The 26,057-nt window shown below is 40.9% G+C and overlaps 2 protein-coding genes across 4 annotated transcripts in view; both read right to left on the reverse strand.

Moving 5' to 3' along the window:
* The window catches only part of smyd3 (SET and MYND domain containing 3), an 83,883-nt gene extending 76,951 nt beyond the window's left edge, over positions 1 to 6,932 (reverse strand). Inside the window, exon 1 of the mRNA XM_075463368.1 lies at positions 6,737 to 6,932. Coding sequence (XP_075319483.1) covers positions 6,737 to 6,897 — 161 coding nt within the window. The 5' untranslated portion in view covers positions 6,898 to 6,932. The remainder of the gene's footprint in view (positions 1 to 6,736) is intronic.
* A 520-nt stretch (positions 6,933 to 7,452) lies between these two features.
* Positions 7,453 to 25,952, reverse strand: cnsta (consortin, connexin sorting protein a). 3 transcript variants are annotated; one of them, XM_075463382.1, is made up of 13 exons: positions 25,852 to 25,952; positions 22,763 to 22,828; positions 22,051 to 22,455; positions 19,951 to 20,651; positions 17,964 to 17,994; positions 17,127 to 17,213; positions 16,604 to 16,685; positions 14,135 to 14,156; positions 13,834 to 13,900; positions 12,757 to 13,319; positions 12,125 to 12,292; positions 11,034 to 11,187; positions 7,453 to 10,321 (listed from the first exon to the last, which is right to left on the reverse strand). In XM_075463382.1, the coding sequence occupies exons 2-13, from the start codon at positions 22,770 to 22,772 to the stop codon at positions 10,113 to 10,115; spliced, it is 2,499 nt and encodes an 832-aa protein (XP_075319497.1). In that variant the 5' UTR covers positions 22,773 to 22,828; positions 25,852 to 25,952; the 3' UTR covers positions 7,453 to 10,112. The 3 variants fall into 3 exon arrangements, with proteins under 3 accessions (XP_075319497.1, XP_075319508.1, XP_075319517.1); XM_075463393.1 differs by lacking the exon at positions 25,852 to 25,952 and adding an exon at positions 23,465 to 23,521; XM_075463402.1 differs by lacking the exon at positions 25,852 to 25,952 and adding an exon at positions 23,473 to 23,514.
* Positions 25,953 to 26,057: the final 105 nt, after the last annotated feature.

The raw sequence follows: 26,057 nt of genomic DNA on the forward strand, positions 1-26,057 counted from the left end.
CTATCGGGGGGCTTATAGGAAGCTTTCTACACGCCCGTCTGGGATGACGGGTCATCGCCGTGCGCCGCTGCAGCACAGTTTAGTTAGCAGTAACTAAAACGGTGTGTACTGTTTTTCTACAAAAGTATGTATTAAACGGCTGACGTCTTGTGTGTGGCTTTCTGAAAAACTGTTTTTTTTTTTACTTGCAGCTGAAAGTTACTTCAAGTAAACAAATATGAACCACCGTGTAATTATTGTGTGCAACAAAGAGAAATGCTGATCAATGTTCTGTATCAGTCAGCATCAGAGAGTGATTGCTTTATGTTGCATTTTCAAAGATTAATATAAAAACTCACTCCAAAAAAATCTGTCATTAAATGCTCTCTTAATGACAATTTATTTTTTTTTCCCAGCCCAGTGGGAGGGCTGTGAAACAGGTCTTTCATATAAAGTCTGCAGCAGAAATTCAGACAGAAATGTAAAAATGGAGACGGAGAAATGAAGAAAATAAACATCGAAACAATGCACAGGAACAGGGGGAGAAAAAAATGTAAATGGTAAAAAATACAGAGATGAATACATCTATAGATTAAAAAAAAGAGACAAAAATATTGTGTATGGGTACAGTTCCACTGAATAAAACAAAATACCAATTTATTTCACATTCTTGACATAAATTATTACATACACTTATTTTTTACTGTGGTTGCATTTATTGGGAATTATATATTTTTGTTTTTATTTCTGATCCTGACAGTTTCAGTCAACCGTAACACGGAGGCTGAGGGACAGCCTCCAGTGGCACAAAGTAAACCAGTACCACCAACAGTTCACGTGCACTACGATAGATGTTTTACAAATTACCTTAACCTTAATGTGTGTTCAGACCCTGACGAGCAGCTTGTTGATTGTGCGAAATAACACGAAACATTCTTTTAGGTCTATGACCTCTGCTATATTTGTGCACAATCCTCATACAAAAAAAGGTCTGTTTTCACTCCAGGTAGAAATAAAAATCTACTAAACTGGCTGATGACGGGGCAAAAACAGACAACGACTTGACCTCTAGCCAGTGGCGATTCTAGAGTCTGTGGGGGCCCCAAGCAAAAAAATCCTAGGGGGCCCTACCGACCAGTGTTCGTCACCAAAACATCTGACACCAACGAAAAGTGTATGAAATAAAACCTCTTTTTATTCCAAACATGTTCCAAACATGAGAAACATTGTTATTTTTAAAATATACATGTAAAGAATAAATAAATAACTAAAAAAGACTACGTTGTCTACGTTGGCACTTGATATTCGCCTGTTGCTATTTATCTACCGGGTGTAGCTGGCCATCCAATAATAATTGTGTTCATTTAAAGATTCTTTGTGACAAGTAAAGCTGTTCATGATATCGATTTCATAAGTATGGTTTTTATTTTCCACTAGCCTTGAATTTCCGGCAAACGTTGCCAACAATCGCAAACACTCTGAGGGGCCAGTTCTCCGCGAACATAACCTACAGTGGAACTCTATGTGAGTTTGACAAAGTCAACAATGCAATTATGGAATTATAGAATGGCATGTTAACTAGACAACCTTTGACTAAATCATTTAAATTTAACTGTTCAAAGAAAACATGTTCACCACGAACGTTCGCCACTGTTTGAGACAGTTTATAAAGTAACTAGAAAATTTCTGATTGAATGCACCCAGGGTATCTGCACATTTTTTAATCAACAAATTTAATGACTTAAGACCTTTTTAAGACCTCTAAGAATAAAAATTAAGACCATTACCACGGCAAAAATATATATTAAAACTACACTCTAGGCTGTTCGGTGTTGAAAAAAAGTCCAGTGTGAAATGTGTGCTTCAGTGTGTGAACATGATCGCATAAGATTCGAACGCACAAGGGAACACCACACACTACAGGACAATCATGCCCAATTGTCTCTGCGAAGGAGCGTGTTTTCGCTGCCATTTGTCTGTCTGTTTGTCTGAGGCTCTGAGCAAAATAAATCCATAATTGAACCTAATTTTCGAGTTATGTCTACTGTGCTTTTACAACTAGCAAAACGATTTTACTACTCAAGTTAACTTAAACCAGAACTTTGGACAACTCACGTGAAGCACAGACTATGGACAGTGACTTTGCATTGCATAAACCACACAACAAAATTTAATTTCCTTCGGGATTAATAAAGTATCTCCAATCTAAATAAAAAACGAGCACAGACCGCTCATACAGTCAATGGCACGTACCCATAGAAAAAATACACACTCACCCACACGTCACACAACCTGACTATCAACTGCTAACAACCATGATCAGTAACCTACACAAACCCAGACACATAATGGCTCGGCGGCCAGCAATCGGATAAACCAACGAAGTGAATCAATCCTGTGAAAGAATGAAAACAAGTGAATGAAACCTGCACTCACCCATTATGAAGTTAACTCTGCCAGCCCCATAATCTTGCTCCTGCTCAGCTAACACCTTGACGTCGGGTATGGTTGGTAACGTTACTGCGTTTAGCATTAGCAATTAGGCTGCTAGGCTTGCTAAATCGGTAAGCATTAGGCTACTGAAGAAAGCTAGTCTTTTTAGCTACGTTATATTATCATCTTTCTTCTCGGCTATAAGTTAACCTTTGTTGAGGAAAGGGAACGCCCCTGCGTGTAGTTGGTGAACGCAGCCAGATGACCTGAGTCAGGTTACTAACCTGACGCGCTAGCTGTCAAATCACCGGAAGTTTTCACCGGAAGTACTGGCGCACACACAAAAGTTTGAACGTCTCTCCAGACATATCTTTCTTTCATTCCGCCCAGATGAAATTTAATGCCACTCTTCGAAAATCGGCGAAATTTAAGACATTTTAAGACCTTAAAAAACGTATTTTTTATTTAAGACTTTTTAATACTTTTTAAGGATCCGCGGAGACCTTGGCACCTCAGCTCTCGGGGGCCCCCTAGTGGCTCGGGGCTCCAAGCAGTTGCCTGCCTTGCCTGTTGACAAGCTGCGCCTCTGCCTCTAGCCTGTGTGTTAATCTACCCCTCAATTTGATGTTTCCCGAACATTGTCTGTCTGAAGCCACTGTTTGTGTGGAAAGGACCACAGAGAGAAAGGGTGGATGATAGTGAGACCTACAGTTAGTGCCAGGATATTTAGAAAGAATGAGAAGGAAGCTGCTTTCAAAGGACATGCAGTGTAATTACAACAGTGAACCTCAAAATTGACAAAAACTAAACCATAAATAAATAAGACAAAGGATGGAGCTGTAAGGCCAAGCTTACAAACTGAAACATGGAGGATGCATCAGAAGGAGAGCGCAGATGAAAATTAAAGACAAAACCTGAGTTCAAAATAAGTTCTGAAGTCGGCTATTACACACGCACACAAACACACACACACATTTTTGTTGTTTGTTCAGCCTCCAGCTATCAGGCATTTACATCCAGCCGAATCTAGAACATAACTCTCAAGTCGACCCTCCTGTCAATATTATTGTCTATGTTCCTTGAAATAACAAAGACCCACACGGAAACTAGTTTAACTTTCAATCAAAGGTTTCTCTCTATAAATAAGACAAAGATTTAAGGATGCTTTGTTTTTATCTGCAGTGAGTGTGTGTGTGTGTGTGTATGTGTGTGTGTATGTGTGTGTGTGTGTGTTTGCAATCCAAAGAGACACTGAATGAGAGATTGGTGTCAAATATCAAGACTTTATCTGACAGAGACAATGTTACCACAAAACAAAACGTCTACAAATACACGTACAAATATGTGCGGCCTAAATTGGGGAGGACACACACATACACACACACACACACACACATCTGAGATCTTCTTTGGTCTGTGTGTTTGATGTGTTATCTGTGCTGTCTCCCCTCTATATGCATCTTTTTCTGGAACTTTGTCATCTTCACAGTAACTGCGATTCCCTCTCAGTTTACCATTTGCAGCACAAAGTGTTTCCAGACTTATGACGACATGCTCGTCTAATTAAAGAGAGACAGAGATGAATCCACTGACATGTGAAATCATCACACAGGTCAGCTGTACAGCAGGATTTACATTAAAGTGACGGTACAGAGCCACGACGGCATGAGACGACTCACCTCTGGGCTGAACACACGACAGAAAACTCTCATACCAAAGAGGTTGCCACACTGTTTGTCTTATAAATTTGCAATCAGTTTAGCCCACTCTGAAACCCTGCCTCACACTGTTTTTCTGCAACTTCAGATAATGAAGAATTACACTCTATCATCTTGTTGTTATTTCTTTCCCCCATTATCCCACCATCCCCAGCTCTTTGTGAGTCTGAGAACTTCACGGTTGTTTGTTTGTTGACCCCAAGCGGTTTGATCCTGCTGGGATGGCTGTGTGTGTGTGTGTGTGTGTGTGTGTACTCCCTCAGCGTTTATCACTCATTACTTACATACAGCCTTCAAGGCCTGTAATTAACTTCAGCTTTGATGCCCCCACCACCTGCTCATTTCCTGCACACACATGCATTCACACATATTGTACATCTCTCTCTTCTCACAATGAGATACAGTCACACACAAACATTCTTCAACACTCGGTCATGCTGTGAGACTAATTGTATTTTAGTGAAAACAGGAAACATACACTTCACATCTCTGAGACCAGTCTCAGCCTGCGCTGTGCATGTTGTGCGTGTACAGCTCCGATGTTCTACAACAGCTTTTGTGACATCAACGCAACTTACACGTCTTTAATGCCAAAATCAATGAAGGATTCTTGCTCTCGGGTTGAAGAGTGTCTGCTGCAGGCCAAGCAGATGTTCCCATAACATTTATTCAATATCTGAAAAATATGATCACAGTTTTGACCTCTAGCCTGTGTGTTAATCTACCCCTCGACTCCCAGCGACCACACACACACACACACACACGTGCCCCAAGCACATGGAAAAATAATAGGCTTCAGTGGAGGCATAAGCTTTGTAATTTTTTTATTGATCCCTCTTAATAAAACTCAGTCTTCTGTGTGAAAGGGTGCATCTTTTTTTTAGACATCGATTGCATGTCAAGTTATGATGTAAAAGCTTCCTGAAACAATGCGTGTAGCTCCTGTGTGGACAGATCTGAGCCAGCTTTGTGAAATAATTCTGCAATCTATTAGAGGATATATATTTTCTTCAAAACTGTAGACTCTTTGGTTAGAAAACAATGTCTAGTTAACGGTTTTATTAGTATAAAATAGTTTCTTTTATATATATATATATATATATATATATATATATATATAACGATTGGTGAGGCTTGGAAATAATTTTTTAAACGACAAAACATCAATTTTCTTCATTCTCAGACAATTCTTCACAGGGAAGCATCAAACAGCAAAGTTTTAGCATGGTTTCATTACACATGATTAAGTCAGATGAGTTAGCCCTGAGCAGGATAAAGTGCCTACAGAAGATAAATGGAAAGATGGATGCAACAAACACATGAATATACTTGCATGTCTGTATCACAACTAAAGCAAAACTAAACACATCCACACACAATCAAAATAGCACTGAGATCATAGTCGTACATCATATCTTAAGCCCTGAGAAAAGTTTATCTTGCTCATACAACCTTCATTTTCATCTCGACCAGGACTTCTTTTTGGGGAAAAAAACTCCACTCATCATTTTTTATCTTCATTCAAAGATCCATCCAATTTAACTTCTTGTGTCTCTGAAAGTAGGTCAGAACATTTTTGTCTGTCTAACCTTCTAAATGCTCCACATCCAAATTACAACAACATATTGATGCCTAAGAATCTAACTATACCTTTATATATATCAGACATTTTTTCTACATATAACCTTTGATTTTTTTTTTGCAGATACTCATATTCATGCAGTATATGAGCCTCTGTAACTTTATTGAAAAATCAGAACACTCTCCCCTTACCAGCCTCATTAAATTTACCAACATCGATTTAAGTGGGTTTTATCTGTCATAGAGAAAGCAGCAGCTCTGCCAGTGAGCTTCCAGATGGACAAATATCAACAGAAAATTAGATGAAACAGAGAAATCATCCCAATAATGTGGAGGCAGAAAACACTGTTCATCTCAACAAACAAACAAACAAGAAAGACAGACCCCTCTGAGACACAATTATGAGAAAATTACTGACAAGAATATTTGGGTGGATGAATACAAAAGAAAATAGATTAAAAAAATACAACAAAAAAAAAAATCAAAGTTTTGTGGAGCAGGTTTGCCTTCCTAAAATATTACAGAGCATGGCATTTGCTGCGAGTTTCCTGACTGACAAAACTCACAGAATGGGCAAAAGAAGCTCAATGCATCAATCATCATCAAAAAAATTATCTTTATGGGAGTTTATTTTTACCTCCAGCTATTTCCTCTCTATGCTGTGATTCATTGGAAGGAGCTGTAAATACAACTGAGAGCCAACTGTGGGATATTATTAATCATGACCATCTATCAGACAGCTCTATCAGATTTATTTATTTATTTATTTTTTACCGCTGCGGTATTCAATCATTTATATAGCGGCTATTTCATTTACATACTAACGAGACAGCATTAAAGCGTTCATTTCTTCGTCTTCCACTAAAGAGCCATGCTGCCATCTTCTGGACAGTCAAAGAACTAAGTTCAATGTAGGTATCAGGTTACAAACCCTTTCCATACATATACACGCAAACTAACTTATACTGAGCAGTGCTCTCCTGCCCCAGCGTGATGCTAGCAGCTCGCAGCGCCGCCCGTCTTACCGTGTGAAGCAGTGGTGGCAGACTTCTCTGGCCTGCTTGTTGGACACGCAGCACGCCAGCGGCTCGCTGGAGCTCACCAGCTCTCCTCTCCGGATCCTGGCTGTTGCCCGCAGACCGTTACCTTTACCCGGGCTGACGAAACGTTCCAGCATCGGTGCCATTCTCAGTATTTCCCTCCACGTGAACCAAGCTGTTTACATCCGCATTAAGCGCTGCGTCATGACGTCACAGCCACGCGTACCCCGTTCATGTAATACGTAAAAGGGAGACGTTGAATGAATTCTAAAGGTTAGACCCAGATATGGATTCACAAAAAAATATATATGTTGCTGGTGTGAATTAAGAATGTTCTATATGCAGGTTCAGTTTATTTTGTAAAGCTTTAAAAAAATAAAAAGGGTTTGGATAAGATTTTTAATTTTAATGATTTTCATAACAGGTTTATAAAAGGTATGAAAAGGGGAATAAACTAAACCAATATGGCAATACACTGCAGTGAAGGGTAGGATTTCCCGTGGAATCATGGGTAGTTATCAAAAAAAGAACATTGGATATCCCAACCTACTATTCAGCAAACAAAATTGAGGGGAATTATCAAGAGAGGAATTGGGACGGCCTAAGTGTGGCCCATTTTCACTTCAGTTGCACAGACAAAATACTGTTGGCAGACAATACCGATGATCCGGCAAACAAAAAAAGACTTCAATAAAGAGACATGACAGTGAAGAAGTGGTTTTTAATAGCAAAATAAAAACCTTATCTCCTTGTTATAGTCTGTAAGAACAAAGTAAAAGAGTTCATCAAACGATGCATAAAAATCTTTCATCAGGCGGATCACAAAAATCACAACTATTCATTCATTTATTTCTAATGTTCTGCTCAAAAGTAATCAGAGAAAAAGTACTATATAATTTCAGATGAAACATAGGGGAGAAAGACGATACAGACAGCAGTAGCAGAAACTCCCCGGCTTCAAATCGTCTTTAGGGAACTAAAAAAAGAGATGAGTAGATTAAAAACCCAAATGAAACTCATGGCCTACATGATGAAGGGGAATCAGGCTTCACGTGTCTGTAAAAGCCTTCGAAAGAACAACGGTGAGAAACCTACAATCGTGAGGAAGTGAGACATAACTCAGAACATGCTTCTTTTTTTTTCTTTCTTTCTTAACCACTTATAATTGATATTGTTTGCATCATAAATAATTAAAGTAATCTAAAACATTAAATAAGAGGTTTTCTGAGTAACTGTCATCTGAACCAGCCAGATGACATGTGCAAATCAAAACACGGACGAGTCAACTATACCGAACGTCCCCGAAGATCCTCGTATCTCAAAAGAATCGTGAGGCTTTCATGAGGAGCAGACCAAAAGAGAGACAATACTTTTCTTTTAGCAATGCATAGGTAAGGTGGGGCACTTGAATAGATCCCCTCTGAAGACATTTGTGCTCTTCATTTCCTGATGAGTATTATTAAACAGGAGATACGAGGACTTTCAAGGGCACTCACTGTCGATCCATCACAACAGCAAATAAAAAGAAAACCGATTAAAAAGGACACGAAACGTCACAATAGTTTGAAGTGACACACACGAGGCATCGATGTTAGGCAGATTCAGCTGAACGTGACCTCGATGAGGCCTAACCCTTCTTCACAATGAGTACAAACAGAGAATAAAGTGTTGATCAAAAGTAAGACTTTTAAACAAAAAGACGTGCTTAATTCAATGAAAAACGCAATCTAGATGACAAAATACAGAAGATCAAGGGGCGACAAATGACTCTCGGATGCAAAGACAATTAAAAAATGTCGCAGACGATCTCAGCGGATGATGTCAAAAGCCACATTAAAGAGCTAACACACAGGCAGGTAGTGCTTCATGTGGTGCTGTACTGATTATCTACACACAGCCAATTAGGGTTCAATATCAAATGAACATTTCTCACTTAGAAAATATTTCATACCTCGTCACCACCGCTTAAATATTAAGAGTGTTTTCTGTTTAAGTGGTCTGTACAAACATTTAGTGCTCGGATGTTTTTATCTGTGAAGGAGAAGTGCCGAGTCTGCGTTTTGGCCCAACAGAACGGAGCCTGTAGAAACATTCAAAACCTTTTAAAACGACCGTACCAGTTTTATGTGCCAAGTGTTGAGCAATCCTTGGAACATATGTAAATATAGATGCACCATATTTCTCTACATGTTGCATATGCTACACTAAGCTAGATGTAGATCACTGAAACCCAGGATCAGTCATTTGGACTCCTAGTATCCAGCAGCAGCTTAGTTTGCTCACTGTAAACCCGTTGTTGGATATACATACGGAAAAGGACATTTTGTTAAATGTGTACTTTACAACTGATGAGGAGCACCTCAACAACTGATCATTGTGATCAAAGTACATGAAATAACAGTTATTATATGCAACATGTCCATTACCCTGAACAGATCCTGCTCGACGTAATCACAACCCATTAGCAGCTCACTCGTGATAAAAACCAAAATAGCGCTTTCAATATGTTCTTTGACAATAAACAGATATCCCCTATGTCACAAAGCAAAGTTTACCATTTAAACTCCAAGCATTTAAAACTTTAAGACACAATTAAGACACAAAGATTTCATTCCAAGTAGCAGACAGACAGAATGACCCTCTCTCTACCGAGATAAGATTCACTTTTGCAATTTAAAAAAAATCTACAATAAAAGCAACACCAGATGTTGCAGCAGTTAATAAAACACCCACTGGGTTTCTTCCCATTTGTGCACTATAGTTAACAAACTATACATTAATATATATATATATATATATATATATATATATATTTATTTTATTTTCCATGTTTTGCAGTTGTTTTCTTCCCAACTGAGGGAGCTGGAGTCCAGTCTAAGTCAGTGAGTCTCTGTATGCTGCTGTGGTCGATTTATCGACCTGGGAATTTTTCATTTTAGCGTCACAACTTTCTCAGCTAATTCAACTGAATACCTGAACTACTCCTACTCGACAATGGGAATTTTTTTTACCTTTTCCATCTTAGATGGGGCTGACAGATCAGGTCAGTTCTTCTGTTGTGGGAAAAGAGACCATTTGACCCTTTTTAGCCTCTCTTTCTGTGCTGGGTTCCATTCAAAAGTACTGCTGTAATGGGAAATATGGCCCATGATTGTACTCACGGAGTTAAAAACGCAGTACAGTAGGCTTACACATGCCAGCTGTGTCTATGATGCGAAGATGTTCAACCATTAACAGTCATTTACTCCAGTTGGCAGCAAGGACTGTGGTGACTTACTGGTACCATTACATCAAAACCTATTGTCTCTGGGAGCAGCAAGAGCTGCAGGAACCTTAATGCCAGTGGCTCATTTTCTTTCTGCTATGATCCAGGGGTTAACCAGTGCTGGATCTGTGATATCCCGCGATGTATCTGTCCAATGTAGAAGTCTGCGTTTCTGGAGAAGTCTTGACAGACTGAAGACTGGGTGTCACCAAGTGCACAGTAAAGGGCGGTGCCACCCACACTGATCACTACGGTAACCAGACAAAGAAGGAAGAGAAGCAGGCAGGAGTCTCCACCACCGACTTCTACAGAGAAAAAGACACATGGAGTGACCGGGGAGGTACTGAAGAGTAGATAAATGCAGCATGTGCTGAAGAAGGTAAAGTCATTGAAGTCATTTATTCCTTTAAACAGGGTCACAAATCAGATCACAGTATACAACAGAAGCAAGGACAGTCCTGTGGAATATAACTTTGATGTTCAGTGTATTCTTCTCTCTAGCATGTGAACATCAAAGCTTTCTCAGTTTTGAACCTGTGGGTTGTATCTATCTACAACATGACCCGACTCAGTAAATAATTGGCAGTAAGATTAAGGACAAGTCTATGAGGACTTGAATCCTGATGGACTTCATCTATCCAGCAAAGCACTGGAAGAAAAATGATCTGAACAATGACAGAACATCTGTTCATAAACCTGCGCAACACTAGTATCCTCTATGTTGAGGACTGGATCAGCCACTAACAATAAAGGTGAACATTAGAATATTTGTAATGAGAAGTATACCGATCCTTGTTGCAGTTGTTACTCCTGCTCCTGCAATTTCACCAAAATATTCTCTACTGTTCAACTTAATGCATTTCCTCTGAGGCGACACAATTTTGATTCATTTGACATTCAAGCAGTAATGCACAGGGCTGTACTCACTTCTGTGGTATACTTTTTAAGTGATGCGATGTCATAGGTTTATGAAAAGATAAAAACCTCTATTTATGAGGAATAAACACACAAACCCACCGTGCTCGTAGCTGTCATCAGGAACTTTGAAGCGGACGCGTCTTTTGGCAGTGGCTCTTTCAGGTCGGGGCTCTGAGCTGGCAGACACGTTCACTCTGTCCACATAAACGCTTCGCTTCTTCAATATGGAGACCAGGCCGGAGGCGGGGGAGATCTGAGAAACAAAAAGAAAAAAGAACACTAATATTAGGGCAAGTTTTTACACCATGAAATCAGATCTGATCCATTCATATTCACACACCAATTTTGACGACAACGTGTCAGAAGAGCGTTTCACCAGCCCCCGTTGCAGAGGCTACACTTAACCCAGGCAACTTCACTAGGTGGCAGCACACCACACAAATAAAGAGTGCTGAACTCGCGCCTCTTTATCAATGCTTGAACATATTTAACTGCTATGCAGGACCAGGCACTGCTTCCCTATGATGCAACTTACGTTCACTGGGTTTCAGGTGATCTTTGGATGAATGCAAACGTGTTCCAAAGCAGACTTTGATAGGAGACGAACTTTGGCCAAGTTATGGCAGAACGTGACATTCAGTCACCCCACTGCTCAGCGTTACATCATATGGTAGCAAAGTCATCATTGAAAAGGGTGTGATTCGAGTCAAACTGATTACAAAGCTGCTCATTGGTCAAGCGTTACAAACGCTGAAATGAAAACTCGACTTTTCCCTTTACTTTAATTCATATTTACATACAAGAACTACGATACGGGCTCTGTTTGTTTGTGTATGCATATATGTTTTTTTTTTACCATTAACACCATCAGACAAGAAAAAGAGTCAACAGTAAAAAAAAAAAAAAAAAACACTACTTGTTCCAATAACTAGACTCTCTGCTGAGATGCAAAACAGGAAAAAAAAATGTCATAACTATAAAATACAGTAACAGTAAATAACATTAGGCCTGTCCAACACAGCACACTGCTGTCCATTTTCAGCAAGACGGAGACATACAGACAAATGGAAAATTTGAAGAATAGTTTGAAACTCTGCAGGAAAAGACAAAACAAAATACACATTTTTGTTATATATATATATATACAGCATATATATATATATATATATATATATGCTGTACAAACACACCTCCTCAACAGTGATGAGTTTTGCCATGTAGTCCAGTGACGGAGCTTCTCTGATGATGTCAGCTTGGTTTACTTCGTAGTCCTCCTCCTCCTCCGTCTGTTCCTGCTGCTTCTTATGAGCCTCTTGAAGAGGGCGTTCCTCCTCGTACAGGCAGGTTTTAGGGCTCTCCTGCAGTGATAATGGAAAAATTGTCACAACTGTCGAGATAGTAATTCAATTTGCTGCTCTGCACCGCTGTATCACCGCTCTAACTGAAGTCGTTAAGTCTTGTACAAGCCAGTGAAAGCAGTCGAATCGGAAAAAAAAAGGATCTAGGATAGAGGAAGTGATACACATTGCATTTTGAGTGATTTGCTACAGCAAGAAAACAGAGAAGAAGAGTTGTAAACTCCAGCCACCTAAAAACCCTGTTAATGGAATAAATCTGCTGGTTATGTTATAAGCAAAGATATATTTATACTATTATTATGTACTTTATATTTCTAAGCGATCTCAGAGAGGAAATGTCAGAACTCGCGTGAAATGTTACTGCCGAATTGAATGGTATGTTTATCTTAACGGTTTCTTACATATACTTGATAAGAATCATTTCAAAGCTAGAGTCTCCGTAGTAGCTCAGAAATATGACATACCTGGGTCTTTTGGTCATGTGGAGTCTCATCGTGCAGCTTCTCGTCCTGGTTTAGCTGTTGTACCTCCACCTCTGCCCCGCTGACTAGAGTCTCCACCGGGAGAGCTCTCTGACAAAAACTAGAGTCTCCCTCCTTGTGCCTCTCTTCCCCCTCATCTTCTGCTTCCTCATCTTCCATCACCAAAGCCTCTGCTGCCTCCTCCACGTCACTCTCTTCTTCTTCTTCCCCTTTTGCCTCCTTTTCCTGTACTGGACCTAAATCTCCTCCGTGCTGCTCTGCAGGTTTGGACTGATCCATTCCCACAGCGGTACAGGGGTGCAGCCCATTTCCTATGACTGAAATGGTGCATCCTACCCCTCCCGCTGCCTCCTCTCCCATTCCGCCATCACCTTGCTTGTCAGATCCATAAAAAATGCCTCTCCCCTCTAATTTTCTGTTGAGGTCTTCCCCGTCCTTTTCAGATAGTTCAGGGGAATTGAGCCTTTCAGGCAAATTAATGGAAGGCATGACGGGAAAAAAGGAGTCTTCAGCTCTCTGCTCCATTCCTCCTTCAACCTGATGGGCTGGATGAAAGAAAGTAATGGCATTAGTCCATGTGGCTTTCATGACTTTCTTTATGTTACAAAACCCGTCATTATTGCATTTTCTAGAACAACTGCTTGTGCTTGTCCATTGCCTGAAACGTATGTACATCCACTGTTAGATTCTATAAGTATCATCTATTCATCCTCTGCATGTAGATGTCTTTTTAGAACTCCTTTATTATATGTAGCATCACAAGCATCTTAAATGTGACCGTAATGGAAGCAGAATCAGCTACGTAAACAAGAAGAGCCAGGGCAACATGAAACATCAACTACAAGTTTAAATAGATTTTTCTTAGGAGTCAAAATCTCAGACTTTCCTCTTTCATCTTAACAATAAAGACTTTATTTAAGAACAACTAACTCTGACCCCAAAATAATTTCCATCAATTCGATGGGAGGAGTCAGAAACACGCCAGGCTTTGCTCGTGTCAGCCTGATAACTATAAACACCACGAATGACACAAATGAAAATATGTTTACGCCCACTCACCTGAGGTACATGAAATCTGTGCACCACCTGTTTCAAACTTTTGTCTTAACAGATCCAGAGATGCACACTGCGCACACACACACACACACACACACACACACACACACAACACAGTGAATATCTGTAGAGTTAAACTGACACTTTTATGCATTGTACAAATCACTTCAGGACACGTAGACCAATTATGTGTACGCCATGAATACTTTAGATATTGTGCATGTTACAAGTCAGACAGTTACTTAAAAAACTCTACATGTCACACGTATGCACGCACACACACACAAAACTGTGAATGTCTTACCTCAGCATCTCTTGTCCTTGGTCTATAACCCAGGAGAGAGACAGAGAGAGAGGGTTAGAGTGTGGAAGGTCGCTTCATGGTTTTAGTAAATGAAGACGCAAAAGATGGATGACCCTTCTCTACTCTCCCAATCTAATATTAGCCTGAACACATTTCCCTGGCTAGTAAATGTGTGCGTGAGCAGGTGTGCGAGTGTGTGTGTGTGTGGTCGACACATAACTCGTGTTGTGGGGGACTAAATCTGTTAACACAGTCACATTTTAAGGGGGGGTCGGGGAGGTTCAAATGGTCATATCTTAAGAATGAGTTAGGGTTAAGGTTGAATTTAGTCTCCAGAAAATGAAAGTAAGTCAACATAATGGCCTCTGAAGTCGAGGAAACTTGACTCTGTACGTGTGTGAGTCAGTGTGTGTCCTCGTGCACAAGTGTATGTGCATGAGTTCAGTAAAGTGAAACCCAAGCAGTGTGATGGTTCAAATATCCAAAAGTGCAGCAGCAGCAGCAACCAAGAGCCATATGGTTTAACCGTCACTGCAGTGCTCATCACATACTGAGACATACACCATCAAAGTCACACACGCAGATACACACACTCACACGGGTTTCCTGACACAGCATTCACATGAATGCGCAGATGTTGATGATATGAAAGGGTGATGCAGTTATAGCTAGGGATGGGAATCGAAAACCGGTTCTTGTTGAGAACCGGTTCCCAGTGTTTCAATTCCTCGGAATCGTTTGGCGATTTTGCAAACGATTCCCTTATCGATTCCAGTGGGCGCGAATGACATCACCACGCAACGTTGCGTGGCGAGTCCAGTGCAGCCAGCAGTCAACAGTAAACATGGCGCCCAAGCGGTACAAACGCTCGAAAGTTTGGTTACACATCCGTAAAAAAGACGACAACAGGGCAACTTGTAAAGTGACTATTTCACCAAAGGGAGGAAATACTACCAACATGCAATAACTATGAATGAATGTCGCGTTTTCGATCCGCTCCGGACTAACGTTGGTGAATCTGAACCCAGCAACGTTAGCATGTCCTCGGCTAACACTGCAGGTAACTAACTAACAAACACTGCCTATCATGTTAGTGCCATTTGCCTCATTGTAAAACCTGCTGTTAGTAACGGTTAAGGTTAAATGAATGCCTTCTCAGGCATTACATTTAGATGAAATCATGAAAGACAGAGCCTGACTGGCTCAGAGCCAGAGGCTGGTGGTACTACCCCCAGTTCACGTCTACCTCCAGCTTCTCCTTTCACCAGAGCAGGTAAGAGTTAAATTACCCAGGCCATGATAGACCAATGTGGACCTCACCGTTGTTGGGTTTGTAAGGTCTTGACTCATGTTACTTCTAAACTAAACAAAGTTGATGCTAATCGACCGGTTTGTTGTCCTTTTTCTCCAAATGAGAATCGATAAGGGAACCGATAAAGAACCGAATCGTTAAGCAGAATTGAAAATGGAATTGGAATCGTACAAATCTTATCAATTCCCATCCCTAGTCATAGCGCTCCAAGGACTCCCTTCTAGATATTGGAAAAAATGCAGAGACTGACCGAGACTGACTTCTTAAAATGATCCATTTGCACATTTAAAATGAACATTGACCTTGTTTATCCTTCTTTGTTTTGTTTCGGGGTTTTTTCACAATGTTTTAAGAGCAGTCTTAAAATATAGGAACTTCTACATCTGCTGTCACTAATACAGTGACATTAAATACAAACAAAATAGATCTTTCACAACGTCAATAACATTCTTCTACTTTCGGAAGCAAGGAGTTTGGTTAGTCCTGGAGACAGTACTGAATACAAAGGTTTAAAAAAAAAATATATATATATGGGCTGCTGGAAGATATATGGAACAATTCAACTTTAATGGACAGAGGGCACCGCAACTTCATCACGAGACCATCACAGCACCATCTTTTTACAATGCCTCCTGACAAGTGCAAAACAAATATTTTCAATGCTTGAAAAACATACCTGCATGAAATACAGAACATAATGCAAACAAAACTTTAAATGAATCAAGCATCTCTTCACCTTGACCTGCCTATGAAACACATTGACAATGTACATCATGGAAAACTGTTAAATGTTTGAACTAAATGTGTCTCTGGTTGGTAAAGAATAGCTAAGAAGCCTGACCTAAAATATTCCAAGACTGAAATCCTTTCTGAAATGTGAGAATGTATCTTATATTCTGACTTCAGCCTTCATGTGTGGCACTTAAGACGCTTAAGTCTTAAGTTCTTTGGTCATTGCTGTAACGCTGTGACTCACTTTAGATGAAGTGTCATGTATTATACATGTGCGTCTGAAGGATTAGAATTTTTCTTTCATACTGTGAAGTCGACGTGTTTTTTTCTTCCATCTTTCGTTCTTGAAAAAAATGTGAGAAAATAAACACATTTTACGGTTCACACGTACACACACACACACACACACACACACGTAGACTGACCGACTGTGCGTCTGGCAAACGTGTTTAAGGGTGTCCAGATGGAAGGACGTAAGGTCAGAGGACGTCTCTCCACACCGATTTTCTAAAATACACAAAAAGGGTTTAAAAAAACAAGAGACACAAAAAGATTTGATAAGAGCCTTGCTCTGTTCGTGAACATGTGAGGAAGCTGTTGAGAGCTAAGCTCCAGTGTAAGGGCGAAAGAAATGTTAAAACCATAAGCCTGAATGTAACCTGAATGAAACGATCACATTATATACGTGTGTGGCCCCAACAGGTGATCACAGTGAGGCTGCAGCCTCTGAGTCTCCTTTCAAATTGTGTCTCCCTAACAGCTGCACGTGTGGGCACATGCAGTGACAGAAGTGATAGTCAGTTTAGCAAACAGAGCGCATGCAAAAAAAATAATTATGCCTGCTGCACTGCCAGTTTATTATCTGCTGATTGTGAGTGTAGAAAGTCGAGAGAAGATAACACAACATTTATGTTAGAGTGCATCTGACGAGTGTGTGCTGCGTATTACCCCACTGCTCTTGAAGTGCGTTCAGGTTGTCCAATACTCTCTGGTGATAGAGTCTCTCTAGTTGGATGAAGCATAATGCCCGCTGGTCTGATGACCAACAGTTAAGAAACAAACATAAATGTACACAAAAACCAGGCAACGCCGGGCAGAGCTTACAAAACCGAATAGACTCTGAAACTCTTGGATTTCTGCTCACGTACCAGTACAGCTGACAGAAATATATAGGTCTTTAAAAATATAGGAGCACAAAGGGAGACAGAGTGAGGAGGAGAGGAGGAAAGAAAGCAAAGCCAACAGAGACAGAGGGGGAAGCGCTCCAGGATGCAATCTCATGTTTATGGATATGAGCAGCCAAAACACAATCCCTCTTTGACGTGGCTCAATGCGTTCTCTCACTAACTAACCCTGTATACATGCATGACATATCTAAGCTAGCTTTCCCTTTCCTTTGACTCATTCATTTCTTCCCTCCCACTGTCGTCCCACTGATTAAACGCCTCTACCTCTTGCTCAGTCTTTTGCTTTTCATTTTTCCTTTCACGATTTCCCGTCCTTTGCTCCTACTCTGTTTTACTCTTCATTCTGTAGAAAGGTTTGAGTGCAGTCATGTAACAGTGCTATTGTAGTCTGAGTCTATAGTCATTATGTGTGTTCAGAAACAACATGTAGCATCTAATTAACATAATAACCGAAAGAACATTTTGACTTGGAAACCAAAAATAAGTTTATGTTGCAGGCAGTCAGCACACAAGACAAACAGTCAGTGTCTGGCACTCATTTGAGAAACTGAAATGAAAGCTGCCCGCCACACACAACCCAACAGGCTCACAAGGATACAGTCTTCATGAAGGACAAAGGCCTCAGCAATCTGTGGGAAGAGAGAGAGATTCTAACTTTTCATGACATGCATCTGTGCTTTTATCTCATAGGTTATCACAAAAACTGTGATTTCAAATGCAACTGGAACTCCTCAACATAGCACAAGACCTGTTAAAAAGTGAGGAAGGGGGAAAAAAAGAGGGGGGGGCGGGGGGGGGGGGGGTACATAAAAATACCCCACACTACAGAGCTGAAACAGAGCAACTCTAAAGCAACTTCTACAATCATTAACCAAGACAGAGAAAAACAAGACCCATACTGTGATATAACACAGCGGGTGAGCCGTTAGGTCAACTGCAGTAAGAACACAGTTCATTAGGAAAATGACAGCGAGAGTCAAAAGACACACAGCGAGAGAGAAAAACCAGAGACCATGGAAGACACTCTACCTCCTTTCAGCAAGTGTTCCTTTCATGTCGCTCAGTTGATCTCAGAGGAAGAGAGGTGCGTGTGTGTGAGTGAGTGAGTGCAACAGAAGAACGTCAAAGAGGAGGAGGAGGAAAGGACACACAAGGCTTGCATGTCTAATGAAGTGAAGGCGGTGATGACTGAATGGCCTTTCGAGGTACTGCACATGAACGGTGGTGGCATGGTTCAGAGATAAGAGTTGAGACAAACAAGAGTTTTATGTTGTTTCTCAGTTTTGTCTCTCCCACTGTATTTAATGTCAGTTTAACCACTTTAGGCAACACTAGTAAATTGTAGTTTAGAAAATGCTGTGCATACAGGAAACTGCAGTTAAATGTGGGCATTTTAAGTGCTTATTAGCAGCTGCACGCACGCCGTTCGTTGAGTGCATCCTTATAGCTGTCCTTTTATCAAAGGGACCTTATGTGTTGTGTGTATCCGTTACAGTTTCACAAGGAAAGAATGTCTGTCTGTAAAGTGTGTCAATCACTGCACTAGTTTGTTAATCAATCATTCATGAAACCTGCCACACTCATTTTCCACTAAAGGTATCTAATGTAAATTAACCAACTGATTGGCACATAAAAACAATCAAGCTCAAGTCAAAATTATCTAAAAACAACCGAGCCTCGGTGAGCAAAAACATTCTGAATAAAGGGACCGAATGAAAGAATGAATGGGTTTGGACACCATTACAATGAGAGTCTGAAAGGGACTAGTAAATGTCGGCTTAAATTAAGTCTTTTCAACAGAAACGTTTCTCCTCCTACATGGACCCTCCAGTCGAGTTAGAAAAGACATTTCAATGCTGGTAGCACAACAGCAGCATGGACAGAAATGATCCAAGGGGGTAAAAGTCATTTTAGAAGTAGAAAGACTTTCCAATACATCAGAAATCACTAAAGTTTGATCCAGGACTCGATTAGTGGGAGTCGTCAGATAATTGTTAATAAGCCATAAGCACTGAAAGAGCAAAACCTTTGTTTTCCAACACTAGACTGTAAAAAAACCCACATATTTTTTACTTGAGTGAACACAGCGTACCTTAATGTCACTGCAGTCATATCACTGACTGCATTAAATTGTGGGATGTGTTTTATTAAATAATAACTCCACAGTAAAGCGCAGGGAAGGTGTGCCTGGTGGAGTGATTTCTATTAAAAAGTCAAACTGACATAAATATTCACACGCCTCAAAACATACGAGTTCAGTCATGCAGGATTATCTGTGAGAGAGAAATCAGCAGAGAAAGACTGAGGGCGTACAGTATGTTTTAGTTTACTGTGTGCATGTTGCCTCTGTGCCCACTTGCATGCCTGTATTTGTATATGTCAGTAGACGCAGAAGACACCCGTGCCTTAGGGTGCAAAGTGTCATACCGATTACAAGGCTGAGTGGATAAATAACAGTGCTTTTAAATCTTGGGAGAAAAGACAGAGAAAGACAGCTAGACATAATGGGAAGTGAGGGACAGAATTGGTGGTAGTAATAAGTCCACAGTATTTGACGTACATGAGATAAACAACAGAAAGGTTACCTGGTGAATGTACTGTGGAAGGTGGGTGTCATCCCCTCTCTGTGCCAGCTGCTCGAGGGACTCCAGAAGAGCAGGGCTGGAATTGGGCCCTGCTGAGCAGGTGGAGACTGAGAAACAAGTGGCTGCTGGAGTTGAGGTAATCTGTTCCTGATTTGAGGATATAGATGATGTTGTGAAAGTGAACTCTGTGTTTGTTGTATTAGGCCCTGTGGTGAGGGAGAGGGGTTCCGTTGTTAAACCTGCAGGAGTGGTAGTGGTGGAAGTGTTGAGCCTTGTTAGTGCAGTTAATGTCAACGTCTCTGCAGCTGACATGTTAGGTCCTGAATGTGAACTAGCAGAGCCTCTGGTAAAAGTTGGCCCGCAGCTGAGGACAGGCTCTGTGGAGGAGTTTTTTGCTATCCTATCAGAAGCCTCTGTAGGCCCAGTTGGGCTGGTGGGCATCGTGCCTGAGGTCAGAGTCTGTGTAGTAAAATCTACAGGCCCTGTGGTGAAGGCAGGCCCATCTGTGCAGGTAATGGACCCTGTGGTGGAGGCACCTGATCCAGTGTTTAAGATATGAGAGTCTACTACAGCATCACTGTGGCTCAGTTCCGGTGAACTGATGGGATGTGCAGTTTCTGGATTGACCTCTGGAATGACAGGGGATATGGGCTCTGGACTCGTCCCAGGGCTGAAAGGATATGGAGTATCCAACAGACTGCCTAGAGAGGGAAAGAAAGGTAGCAGTCAAAAAACAGAAATATGAAAGACAGAGCGATGGATATTTTTTATGTTAATGTGCTCAAGTGTATTCAAATCAGCAGCTTTTGACTCATAAAGAGCACAATATAACTCCCAAAACTGTCACTTCAGCGATCACTGATTTCCTGGAGACCCACTCCAACCATAACTACTACTAAGCATAAGTATACCCCTACGTGCCTAATGCTAATAGTGCACGTCCACAAAGTGAAGAATTGGGGCACAGTTAAACTCTAAATCTCTTAAACCTTCGAGGCTACATTTTTTATTCGTTCAGTGTATGAACACAAACACACACTTAGTAATCACAGAAATGTTCAGGTCAGTGCTGATTGCCATCAGCCCTTAATATGTGCAATGTCCAATGCTTACCAACATAGCAGGTGTGTGCATGTGCATGTGCAAATGCAGAAGTGAATTTGTGAGATCTAAGCTGGTTTCATTTTCACTTGTCATTTGACAACAACAGTTATGAAGTCTCTGGCAAAAGTGTGCTCATGCTGATTCAAAGCAACACTAGAGAAGTTTGTGAACCTTAAAACTATGTGCTTCTGACTCGTTTTACAGTACACTGACTTTTGTGATACACATTCCCAGGCCTGAGACAGCCCTTGAGTGCCACGGAAAAATGTTTAAACTATTGTTGACCCACATTGACTCAGACTGTAGACCTCTCCTTGTTGGAACAAACTCCCAGAAAGCCTCAGATCAGCTGAAACACTCAGTGTGTTTAAGTCCAGGTTGAAGACACGCCTATTTTCAGCTGCATTTGAATAAAGCTCCAAATCTGAAGCTTGAGTTTCAAAACTTAATCACATTTTAACTACTAATTTTTTCTGATTCTATCTATTGTTCTTATTTCTTTCTTTTTTGTTTAAAATTTAAATCATGCTTTTTATTTCTACTGTTTTAATGTCTCTGTAAAGCACTTTGAATCACCTTGTTGTTGAATTGTGCTATACAAATAAACTTGCCTTGCCTTGCCTTGCCTGTCCTTGTTGGGGTCTTTTTAATCTGAGGAAAGTGCATCATTCAGAAGAAATTCTCTTGCTCTGAATTATTTGCGTGTGCCCAAATCATTTCGACGTCTTTGAGCTCATTATATTGTACTTACACACTGTCAGCAGCCTTGATTCTAACAACAACAACAACAACAACGTGTCTTTTTTAAATGGCAATTAAAACAGTTTTCAGCTCAACTGTGCACAGTTTAAGATGTTCTGGCGCCCCCATCTGGGCAGAGAGAGTACTACTCACAACAAAAAGCAAGATTTGTAACAAAACTGTGTGAAACATCATCATCGTTTAGGCACAAACAATACAATTTCTCCTTTATGAACAAGTTTTTGTGTCCCTTACCAGTTTCAGAATATGAAGAGTCAGTCATGGGTGTATCTGGAGACTGGCAGCGAATTACACAACTTGACCCCTCCGATTCCTCCTCCTCTTCTTCCTTCATCACTTCGTCTATGTCCTCTTCCTCATTCTCAACTCTACTTTTTCCTGTGAATCCCTCCGCTGTCTCTCCCACCTTCTCATCCTCCTCCTTTCCATTGTTGTTGAGAGAGGTTTTATGGATGAGGTCACACATTCCTCCATCCTCATTTTGTGAAGGAGGGAGATTTTGATTCTGCGTGAGGCCTTTCGTCTCATTGAGGTTTCGAGTTTGGCCAGAGATGGCTTCGGAGGTCGGTGAGTTATCACAGAGGTCCACCCCGTCCCCATGAGCCTGTGACATTACTCTGCCTTCCGACTCAATCTGACCTGAGGATCAAAGATAAATGTCAGCTGTAGTCTCAACACAATAAATGAAGTAAGAAATCCAAAGAACAACTGAATCCCTCAAACGTATGAATCACTGAAAGGAGTTTGAGTCTATGTATTATTCACTGACTGACAGTTGTAACTTGAGACAACAGCAACCAAAGCAGAAACAATCCTAAAACAGCCTTCCTCATTCTCAACCGGCAATTATCACAGGGAATCACACCCTATTAGTGTCTTCATTGCAATTTTGAAGTTAGATTTATATTCATGTTGAATTTAAATGGAAAATATCAGCATTCCCAACCATGATCCATTGGCTTTCCACAGCTTGAGAGCAAGAGCCTCCAGTTAGCGCAGCTCCTCTTCGAGCCTGCAGATATGACGAGACAGAACAAGACGTGAACAGCAGAAAGCAGGAGAAACACTGGCATCGTTAGACTCCACTCAGAAGGAGAAGGGGGGGGGGAACAAGTTTAGCACGATTCCCAACATGTCAAACAAACACAGTGGCTTAAAGAGATAAAGAATAGTGTGTAGCAAAAAAAAACAAATAAACAGAGTATGTCCCAAATCTTTTAGACACCGTTAATCACACTGTTATTCAATAAAGGCTTTGCTTACTGCCTAAAGGAGGTTACTGTTGTGCAATCCATCAATAAGCAACAAGCAAACATCTACATGCCGAGAAGAAAAGAGGCTCAAAGGACAGTTCCAATGAGAAATATTCAGGATTCATTTCCCAAAAATGTTACAAAAACAGGGGGAAAAGAATAATTACACTTTCACTAAAATGTTAAAGACAACGTTACATTCTGTGAATAACAACAAGAGAGAGCAAACAGCACTAAGTTCCATAAAAGCTGGCTCTGATCGTGTTACTTTATCACGGAAGGAGTTAAAAGCAGCGACTAACTTATTTTACAAAGTGCACGGAAGCCGGGGGGAAAAAATGAAACGTCAAATTTCACGTAAAGAGGTGCAACCCATCCAATATTTCTCGACTTACTGACATACAAAGGACAAAAAGAAGGTCATAAACCGCAGCACAATACCACACGCGATGATTCAACACTTCTTTGACGGGGTAAGTTTACATTTATGAGATTTTGAAAGACGGGATATTTTGCAGGGCGGGGCCCACTTGATCAGACTGAGCATGCAAGTTAACAAACAGGTAAATCAGATTTGTGCTCTTTTAATGCCCCACTTGTGTTGGCTCGTCAACAGTAAGACACATGCAACTAGAATAACCACTTTCCACCTTTGTCAGCCAGTGAAACTGCATTTCACTAAGTTCGTCCTGACACATACGACGTGTAGTGGAGCCTCAGGAGCTCTCTAAACCCGGGGAACTGGTGTGGCCTTATGTTGCATGAGGTCTTTATGGTTTAAGGGAATTTCATGATAAATGTATCAAATAGAAATAAAGTACTGGTAGTAATTAGGGTATGAATTCTTGAGTTGTGGGCAAAATGTTGCTATGTGAATTCACCCTGACTTAATCAGTTCATCCTTGAGTCCAATGTATGTAGCCTTCATTGGCCGGGTGCAGCCTGGCAGACAGGATACGAGGGGAGAGAAAGGAGAAAGGAAGGGATGACTTGCAGCAAACGTCTGGCTGGACAGAAGTCAAACAGTGGGCACCACTGCCGAGGGCATTTTTTTAAATCTTCAGCTATCAGGTCACCCCTCCTATCTGCTTTCAGCATATTCTCGCAAAGCAGACAAAAAAGCAAATGAAAACGTCACAATGTGAACTAAAAAAAACCTCCACAAACACATAGATCGAGGCTGATTAAAGCATATCTCAGAGGAACAAAGCTGCCCTGGTTTCCTGCAGCACTTTGGCTAATTGTTCTTCATTCAACGCTGTGCTGTCCTGACACACCCCGAACATCTATAATAGAAATAATAAAGCCAGAGCAAACACACCAAGTAAGACTTTCCTTCTCTGCATTTGTATACTTCCTTACAGACTTTTCCCGAAAGACCTGGTAACTCACAGCTTACCCCGGCAAATACCGTGAAGAGACGAGTCCAAGAACAAATCAGCACGGAGGCCTAATCTCTCCAAAGGGAGGAGAGAACATAGGCTTTGTATATTTTAACAAGAGTAAACACCCTCTGAGTGGAGGGCAAAGATTGTATCCCCTCTCCTACGTAAGTAATAATCCTCCATATGCCTTTGACAAACAAAAGAGCTATTTATGAGACCGCAGACTGTTTTTACAGTGTAATAATCACTCCAAACAGCCGCAGACCATGAAAAACAACGGTGACATTAAGATTTACACAACAAAAAAAGTCCTCAAGATCGCGGACACAGAATGAGTCTGTCTTAAGAGTATCTTCTCCTTTACTGTCCCTCTCCCACTAAGCTATCAGTCCACAAGCATCCATCCTCTCCTCCTTTGGTCAGTGCCCGACTCCACGGGGGACCATGAATAATGAAAAGACAGAAGAGGGGACAAACAAGTCAGCCAACTGGACAAGCACAAAGATGGGGTAAAAAAAACAGACCCTGTTCTGTGAGAGGCCACTGCAAAGACTTAAGAACAGCTACTGGGTAAAGAAGACACATTAGGAGAGTGATTATGTTAACCCCTAGGCGTTACAAGAATTATCTGCCCTAACAAGTTATAATTCATCAGTTTATTCGTTATTAGTTATAATAAGTTAGAAATGTATACGTAAAATATTTGCTGCAATTACACCATCAACATCGAAAGGGCTGGGCACTGGTGTTGGCTAGTGTTCAAGGTAAGCAAGCAATACCATTGAGCTACATGGTGCGATGCTTGTCACCAAAAAGCCAATCTAACACGAAAAGAAAAGTTTAGACATTAAGTTCACATTTAATATTCAGCGTCAGCTAATGTTTAGTTAAAAACGGTCAACGTAAACTGTCACTTACCCATAATGGCAATTTTTCTCATATAAAATCGCCTTGTTAGTAGCTAGTAGTTGGCAAATTAATCAGAAGTTAGCCATGGTTGTCAATTACTGTTGAATTGATAAGTTATCTTCTATGACTATGTAAATCCAGTGGTTCGCAACCGTTGGGTTTGAGGCAGGGTGTTGGTGTAACGTTAAGCTTACTAAGAGGCTGGTGCTGTTTCAATAAAAAAGCTAGAAAAGGATCTAAAATGAGCAAATAACCGTCCGTTTTTAACCCGTTAAATATCAATACGGAACGTTGAAAGCTCCGTTCACGTTGACGTATGTTGCTATGTAGCTAACGTAGGCTAACGCAAGCCGCATACAAGCACATCTGGCAACAACACCGCACATAACCTTTCAAACGAACACCTACATTTTTCTAAACGTAAATGTCTTAGCTTGTATCGTTAGCCACGCCTAAGCGCAGACACAGAATAGCCAAACAGTACTTACGGCTGAACACAGTGGTTGAAGGGCAAAGAGTGGAGCATCAGACACCTTGTCGGAGATGTTTGTTTTCAGGAGTGTATGAATGTAAGCGTCACACAGACAGCCAGGGGTCGTTGCTACCGCTGACAATGGGCCTCCGCTGCCAGACAGGGTGCTCTGTCGCCCTCTATTGTTTCTTTTCTCTCGGTACATGAACCGCAGGCCACCAC

This window comes from Odontesthes bonariensis, chromosome 1, assembly GCF_027942865.1.
Source record: "Odontesthes bonariensis isolate fOdoBon6 chromosome 1, fOdoBon6.hap1, whole genome shotgun sequence".
Classification (NCBI taxonomy): Eukaryota; Metazoa; Chordata; class Actinopteri; order Atheriniformes; family Atherinopsidae; genus Odontesthes; species Odontesthes bonariensis.